We start from the raw sequence: 8,634 nt of genomic DNA, 5'->3' as shown, positions 1-8,634 counted from the left end.
TGTTCTTTTCAAAATTCGCGGCATCAAATAATAACGTCCATTGATTACGCTGAGCGCGAGCACGTGAGATTACGGCGCGACTTGACTGTCTGCTCTCGGAGTCTGCGAGCTGTGAGCTTTCGCGCCGGCACGAGAGCGAGAGAAGATTCTGACCGCCGGAAACTTTGGTGGGAGGGAGTTGAGGAGCTTTGGGGGTAGGTCGTCCGTAATCTCCATAGTAGTATGTATACGAACTAATGAGCCAGCAGTACTCTCGGTGACGGCGGTTCTCCTCTAGTCAAACGCCAATTCGTGAATCATTCCGAGCGCGCAAGTGAACGAAGTTGGTTGGGTTTGGACGCTGTTGAGTTGAGCCGCGCGATAGTAGCTGTGAAGTTTTTCGAGTAAAGTACCGAAGATCTGCGCTTTCAGGATGTTGAGGACCTTGTGCTTCGTTGTGGTGATTTTGGGCGGCGGCGGTGCCAGGGCTTTCCTGTTGACGGAGTACCTCGTTGGTGGGTGGAAGACCAACGTTGGTGAATTTCCGCACATGGCCGCGCTGGGACGAACCCAGCGGATCGGCGGGAATGACTCCGGGATTGAGTGGTTTTGCGGCGGAACGCTGATCTCGGATCGTTTTGTGCTAACGGCGGCGCACTGCGCCAACAGCCAGATGTCGTAAGTTGTCAAACTTTTGATTCTAAGTAATTTCAAACAGTGCATTCTGGCCAATGTGATTATGCAAATCGAAGATTTTGCCAATTCTGGAAATTTGTGATTTGGGGTGTTATAAGCGTTTGAAAGGTTCACCACTAGGTGACTCAAGTGTGGAATGATTTAAGAATTAACCAATACAAGGTCCTAAATCTAAATTAAAGTATAGGGTCTAGGAAACGTCATCTAACAGCATCTTGCTTGTAAGATTGGCATATCAGTTTTCAACTGAAATTGAGTGATAAATAACTTAAGGCTCTAAAAGGCATAATTTCCGACCGGCCGTTTGGCGGCCATCTTTGTTATAGAAAAACATTCAAATCTTCAGAATGTGTTGTTTGTAGAAGTGTTTTACCGTAAACTGGGTCAATCGGGACACATGGGGCGAATTGGGACAGCAGTTTTAACCATGTTGGAGCAAAATATTTTGATTTTTCTGATTGCTTCCGGTTAGAACAGACTCAGACCACCAAAATGTGTACATCCATTTCCAAATTTAAAAGCTTTAAGTGCTCTGAAAACTGCTGGCCCTATTCAGACTGAAGTCCCAATTCGCCCCAGATTACAGTACATAAATATAGAGATAATTTTTAACCTGGTCACAGCACCTAAAAGGACCTAATAAAAATAAGTTATGAATAAAAAAGAGATATTTTTTTTTATGTGCACGGAGAAAAAAGAGTTCCCAAAATCATGAACAAAGTGTTCAAATTCCATGGTACGTTTTTGAAAATCGTACCATGGCATTTGAACACTTTGTTCGTGGTCCCCAGTTTCATGAACGGGTGTTCAAGATTTTGGGAACACTTTTTTCTACGTGTGACAAATTTCCCCAAATTAGGGTTTTTAATTGATGTGTTGACCTACGCGAATTTTAATTCGTACCAATTAAAAAATACCCCACACACTTTTGATATAATTGTTGAAATAGAATAGGCTTTCTGTTAAGAAAAGCCACGAATCTGTGGTCGTTCAAGGCGTCATTGTGCTTAGAAAAATAAACCCTAACGTCGCAAATAACAATATCAGCATTTAAAAAATGTCCAAATCTAAGAAACGGGAAAATCCAAAAATTACCGATTCTGAAAAATTGTTCATCAGGAGATTTTTGCAACATTCACAATCCAATAACCAAAAAAATCTTTGCTTTTAGGTGTTTTTGAAACCGCCTTGAGTCACCCAAAAAGCATAAATACACTCAACCCCCGGTGGTTGGTCACTTTTTCGTTTGACATTTTTTTAGTTTGTACCCCGTTGGTTCGTCAAAGTCAAACTAAAAAGTGACAAAGTGTCACTTTTACACGGCGCTCACGCACACTATCAAAACAAACGTTTGATGTCGTCGGTTTGATAGTGTGTGTGAACTCCGTGTAGAAGGGGCGCCAAACATAAAAGTGACCTCGTTCGTTGGTGTCAAACCATCGGGGTTTGAGTGTAATAAAAAAAATGTTGGACATTTTATTAAAAAAAAAATCATCGTTGCTTTGGGGCGCGGGTTCGATTCCCGCCTTATCCTCCTGGCCCTCTATCGGATTGGGAAGTAAAACGTCGGTCCATTTGCGTAAAAGAGGTTTTGGGTGACACACCACACATAACCTTCGTACGCCTAGAAATGAGTAGAAACTTGCAATAGAGGAGAAAAGCAACTCACGACAAAATTTTGAGGCTAGGAATTTTGACAGGTATAATTTTCATAAAGTATTCGCCTCCTTTTCTCTCCCATCAGAATAAAGGAGAAAAGCTCGGAACTTAACCTCAAAGGTAAATAACAAAATGAACTTTTTTGACAGGTGTCAGTGCCGGGACTTTGCATTAAAAATTAAAATTTTGTTCCGGCTGTTCCGTTTTGCATGGACACTAACACATGGTTAGGAGCACGACAAGGACACGGCCACAGGAATGTCCAGGAACAGGCACCTACACGGCCAGGGACACGAAAACGGTCAGAAGCACGGGTACGAACACGGGCAGGATTCCGGACAAGGAAACAGCCTAGAGCACGGCCACGGGAACGACCAGGAACACCTACGTAGTCAGGTGCACGTACACGAACACGGCCAGAAGCACGGACAAGCACACGGGCACTAATACGGAAAAAAAACTCGGGTTATGACGTTTCGCGCAATCGGAAGCAAATTCAAATTCAAAAAAATGCTAAGTCCCGATTTGACACCTGTCAAACCACTCAAATGGCACTCACAAAATGAATACTGAGTTCTTTGAGTTCATTTGCTACGTCACAGTTTTCTTGTCTATACTGGGGACAAAGTAGCTGTCAAACTAGGCCAAAATGTTAAAGTCACTCACAAAATGAACATTGAGTGATATGAGTTCATTTCTGACGTCACGATTTTTTCCTCTATAGAGCCCACAAAAGACCCGGGGGTCGTTAAAGTGGATTGCTTTGCTTTGCTTTGCCGTGACGTCATTTGAAAGCGCGTGTGAACCAACGCGCACACGTACGGACCCATTTTTTTTTTGTTTGCAAAAGTTTAAACAGTAGGGGAAGGTGGGGCAAGACGACCATATGGGGCAAGAGGAACAATCGCTCGTACGGCCGTAATTTTTACAATTTTGATTATGTCCAGTATGAGGAATTGTTGCTAGCAATGCAATTAGCTGATTCTACTAGCACATAACCGCCAAAACGACGTAAACGCCACGGGGCATAAGATTTAATAAAGTTTTTTTCAAAACCTTTGTTTTCTTATAATATTTGGAAAGTACAAAATAAGGCTTAGGATTCGTTTTAAGGCTCATTTTACCAAAATGCTATTTTTCCTAGATCAGTAGTGTCCCTACCAATGACATGCACCTATTACAAAGTATGATTAAACTTTTGGTTATTTTTGTTGAGAGCTTATAAAAAATCTTGTTCAGGTGGGGCAAGTGTTCCATATAAATTTTTATTATGGAAAAAAAATACTAATTGCTGCAACAACATATTTTATTGGGAAATAAATACATGAAAGTACTTAAAAACTGATAAACAATTGTTAAAAATAATTGTCCAAACAAAATATAGTGATATTATGAAAATTTACTATTTATCATCCAGGTATTTTTTTTTCGTAAAAACGATAAAATTTTTAGTAAAATATTATTATTTAATCTTAAAAATGGAAGAAACCTTTCAAATATATTCTAATCTGATGTATCTAAGTGATAACAGTTCAATTGTTAGCAAATTAACATGTTTTTTCATGCATTGTTCCTCTTGCCCCAACGGGTTGTTCGTCTTGCCCCACTAGTTGAGTAGATCGTACGGAAAATCAAAAATTTTAAAATCAATTTTTGACATTAAAAAACAGGATGTTTTAAAAAACTTTTTCTACAAAGTCTTAGTCAAGACCTAGAATAAGATGATTATAATAAAATCCGACAGATTTTTAAACTTTTCAATGGGTTATAACGAGCATTTCCTTAGCTTGTTACACTTGCCCCACTTTCCCTACACGCGAGCTGTCAAACTCCTAACCTAAAAACCGAGTCGACGTAAAAGCTAATTCTGTTTTGGAAATTTTCAAAATATCCGTTTGAAAAAAGATTGACAAAATTCACGTCACGTTACTCAATAATTTGACGCTTTTTTAGTGATGCAAAGAATAAAACATTTTTTTCATTTTGCTTGTTTTAGAAGCTTTATGTCAGCAACTATCTACAATGTCTTTGCAATATATTTTCACAGCCACGTATTTGACAAAAAAAGGAGTTTATGCAACAACAAAAGTAGTTTATACAACATTTTTGCAATTCAGAAAAGACTCTTTGAATGGAATTTTAAGTCAAATGTCAAATTCAGCATCCATTTCAGTGCTGAAAAGTGTATCGAAAAGTTTTAAAGAAAGTAGTTTTACGGCGGTATTGCCAAGTTGTTGTTTATTCAACATGTTGCATGTTGCATTTCTGTGGACACTTGTATGGACGAACTAGTGATACACAATATTTTTCTTTTGGTCATAGGAAAGCAAACACAAAGTCATCCAAATTGAAAAAAAATTAAAAAAAATCTAAGAAATTTGCTCATTTTTGGGAGAATTGCTAATAGATCAATTCTAGAAAATGTTTTTTTTTAATAGAATTTGTAATTTAAAAACATAGCAAATCAGGGGAAACGACCCATAGTTAAAAAAAAAAACAGATCGCTTCCATTATAATTTAGTGAAAAGAACCGGTTGGAGGAAAAGACCAACCAGAGAAGTTGTCAATTTAGGGAGAGTTATAATTTCAATTTCAGTTTAAAAGTTCTAGAAAAAACATTAGCCAGAGAAGTTGTCAATTTAGGGAGAGTTATAATTTCAATTTCAGTTTAAAAGTTCTAGAAAAAACATTAGGGACCACCCATAAACCACATGGACACTTTAAGGGGGCTTGGCTATTGTCCACGCTCCATACAAAAAGATGAAAAATTCTATTCTACCAAATTACCCATTCGGCAAAAAGTCCTAAACTAATCAACTAAACTGTCAATTTCTCCAACCAGGGATCCCCAACGCTGGTCCGACTCGGTGAATACGATCTGAGCACCGAGGATGATAGTGACCACCGGGATGTGGCCGTGTCCGGGATCGTGCACCATCCGCGGTATAATCGCGTCCAAGCGTACAACGATATCGCGGTGGTCAAGTTGGCCGAACCGGTACAGTTTAGTCGATTCATTCGACCGGCCTGCCTATGGCAGCTGGAGACACTTCCGGTGGAGGCAAATGGACTGCTGACCGCCATCGGATGGGGCCAGCTGGGACAATGTGAGTATACCGATTTTGTTCTCGCGTGGAATGTTGATTCTTGTTTAACTTGAGGTGGCACTTTCATTGAGCGGTAACGCAATTGTACGAGATTTTTTCGATGAGTCACGATACTTTCGTACTTTTTTCCTCGGTGGAGAGAATCCCAGCAATTGAATCAATTGATTCGAAAATAGTAAACGACGAAAATGAACGTTTTTACCAGGTGACCGCTTTGACAATAATTAAAAGCATCACATAAGCAGTAATTCCTACAATATTATCGCTTTTAAATGTAAATTTGATAAGAGCATTGACGGTAAAACAACCATGCGCCTCCATGAAATGATTATCATGTATTATTTTTCAATCTCAAGCGAATTATGAAGTTGCAATCTCATAAAACTGAAGAAAGTATTAGACTACGACAAACAAATAAACAAACTCACAAACAAATTTTTTGACAGTTTGCCTGCTCTGTTTGTTTGCCTGCATTTTTTGCAGAAACGTCAGCCTGCATACATTTGGCTTTGTTTGCGAGTCAAAAAGTGCAAGTTTGTTTATTTGTTTGCCATAGTCTAACAGCTCCTTAAGCTGCCTAACCGAGTCGAAACAAAGATGGAACACCCAAACTTTTGAAAAATCCCAACTCTTGCTGATTTTGATAGACCAGGAATTCCCAAAAAACGTTGAACTTTTCAATGATAATTCGCCCCAGCACAAAGCAGTTGATTCAATTCATTAACATTTCTCTAATCACATTTCCCACCCTCCCCATACAGACGGTGACCAACCGTCAGAACTGCACAAGGTGGATCTTCCGGTGGTTCCGAACGACGCGTGCAACCGGCTAATGTCCACGCCCCGATCCCGCCGCCTCAAGTTTGGCGTCCTCCCGTCGCAGATTTGTGCCGGTGACCTGGCCGGAGGGAAGGACACCTGCGAGGGCGATTCCGGTGGACCGTTGTTCCTAAAGTCCAGCGATCCCAACTGCAACTACGACGTCGTCGGCATCACCAGCATCGGAGGCATCTGCGGAACGGCTCGGAAGCCCGGAGTGTACACCCGGGTGTCGTACTACATGAACTGGATCGAGTCGATCGTGTGGCGGAAGCAGTGAGGCGAGGGCTGGATTGTCCTAAAGAACTGAAAACGCTCTCGAAATCATACAAGACTGATGGTTGTGTACTTAAACGGAAGCACCTTCTGGTGGTCACTTTTTGCTTAAATTATGACATGTTTAATTTTTTTTATATTGTTAAATATAAGTTTTCCCCCGTAATACCCAAAATAATGTTATTTATTTTAATTTATTGAGAAGCATCAACATTTTTCCTATAAACGACCCCCTAATAAAAATTAGCTCCCTCGTTAGCTCCTCTTCTTTTAATCGGGCTCCAACAAAAAGTGATACATTGGATATTTTTATTCAAAAAAGCATTTCTGAAGTTTTTTTTCATGTGGCAATAATGTCGTTGGATTTCTTCACAACTTATTTTTATTAGGTCCTTTTAGGTGCTGCGACAAGGTTAGGACCGAGAATCAAAAGTACAACAAATCATACATAATAAAATAATAACCGTAACTGAATTAGATGATCAATTCCTTGTGCCATGTGCCAGCAAGTGTGCGATCACGTCAATCTGTTCCTCGGGTGTCTTGCACTGCCTCAAGCAAACTCTGTATTCTCGGTAAACGGCCCACAGCTCTGACTCGCTGTACAGCATCCGTTCACCTTGTTGCTCCTTCGGGGTTGCACCGGCGCCGGCGCCAGTATTTTCGCTACTTCTTCCTGCGGGACGAGGATGTTTCTCTTCCGGTACCGCTCCAGGTAGCGGAGAAAAATCCGCCGCGGTAAACACAGCTCCTGCCGGAGTCTGTTTGTCCTTCTTCCATGCTGGCGGCTTCGGCTTGGACGCCTGCTGCCTCGACTGGATGAACTGCGCACATCCAGACCCTCGTGGGATCCAGAACAGTTGACACACTTCTTGGCTTGCGTTTCTTCTGCTTTGCACTTTTCTGTGCTGTGGGCACCCCCACAGCTGCTGTACCTGGGCTTGAGATGGCAGTTACTGGTTCAGTGACCGAACTGCAAGCAGTTCTTGCACTGGGTCACGTGCGGTTCTTTGTTGCGGTAGGCCACCCACCGGACGACGACTGGTCCCACTTTCTTCACCTTGCTACTCAACTCCTTGTTACTGGTGTGCCCCTTGGGGAAGAGCACGATGAAAGGCGTCTCATCGATGACGGGAAGCTACTGCTTCCGCCTGATGGCGTGTACTATCAAGACGTCCAGCAAATGTTCCGTCTTGAGCAGCTCCTTGATGTAATCCGGGTCCACGTTCGGGAGACCTCGCATTACTACCCGGTGCGGTCTCCGTGTCGAAGTCGTCGCTCGAGAAGCACGTAATTTTGGTGCCGTACCTCGTCAGTTTGTGTTCCGGCAGGACATCACATGACGACATCACCTTCGCAAGGCGGGCGAAGCTCGTTTCTTTCACCACCAGCGGCGGCTGCTTCTTCTCCCTGGCCGACTTGCCGGATGCTGGTACCGCGGGGGTGGCTTTTTCTGCTGCTGAGTTCGCATTGTTGTTGTTATTGCTCTCCTCCACTAGCGGGCTGAACTTGTTGTTGTGAAAGGTTCTTTACTTACTCCACGCAGCTTCCTGACGGGTTCTTGCTCCGAAACAACGTGAACCGGTTCCGGTACCGGTCTTCGGAAGAGGTAAAATTACTTCTGCTTCTCCGGTTGCTCATCCCGCCAGCCGATCCAAGAGCTTCTTCGATTGCGGCCTAATACACACACGATATACGTCCGGAAATATGCCCAAGATAAACAGGACCACTCGCGTAACCACTAAATCGAATTTTGTAATATTTTTACACAAAAATATTATTTCTGGACAACTTTTTCGCGTTCGCCATTTCCCTATTTTGATGTAAACAATTAGAAGGCACCAATACTTCTTCATCCAAAGCTTGGGCTCTTCACACATTCTAATGCACACACTGAAAACCCGACCATGGTAGTTTTAAGAAAATTTTCTAAAAATGCTGCTTATTAAATTAACTGTGGCTTTTTGGTGAAAGTAAACGCAAATGTGGTAAAATGTACCATGCTTCCACAAAATTGCATGGTAGCTAATACGAAATCATTATCATTCTCTCCATAATCGACCCAGGTTCGAACCCAGGTCGACTGGATGAGAGGCAA

The 8,634-nt window shown here is 41.9% G+C and overlaps 1 protein-coding gene across 1 annotated transcript; it reads left to right on the top strand.

Annotated features, from left to right (window-relative positions):
- The first annotated feature begins 243 nt into the window (after positions 1-243).
- LOC6035055 (serine protease snake) lies at positions 244-6,662 on the top strand. The gene is made up of 4 exons (XM_038262318.1): positions 244-657; positions 4,382-4,385; positions 5,177-5,441; positions 6,203-6,662. Exons 1-4 carry the CDS (start codon positions 413-415, stop codon positions 6,538-6,540), a joined length of 852 nt encoding a protein of 283 aa, XP_038118246.1. The 5' UTR covers positions 244-412; the 3' UTR covers positions 6,541-6,662.
- The last annotated feature ends 1,972 nt before the right edge of the window (positions 6,663-8,634 follow it).

Source organism: Culex quinquefasciatus, chromosome 1, assembly GCF_015732765.1.
Source record: "Culex quinquefasciatus strain JHB chromosome 1, VPISU_Cqui_1.0_pri_paternal, whole genome shotgun sequence".
NCBI lineage: Eukaryota > Metazoa > Arthropoda > Insecta > Diptera > Culicidae > Culex > Culex quinquefasciatus.
Note: the sequence above shows the minus strand (reverse complement) of the source record. Positions and strands in the feature narration are given on the sequence as shown.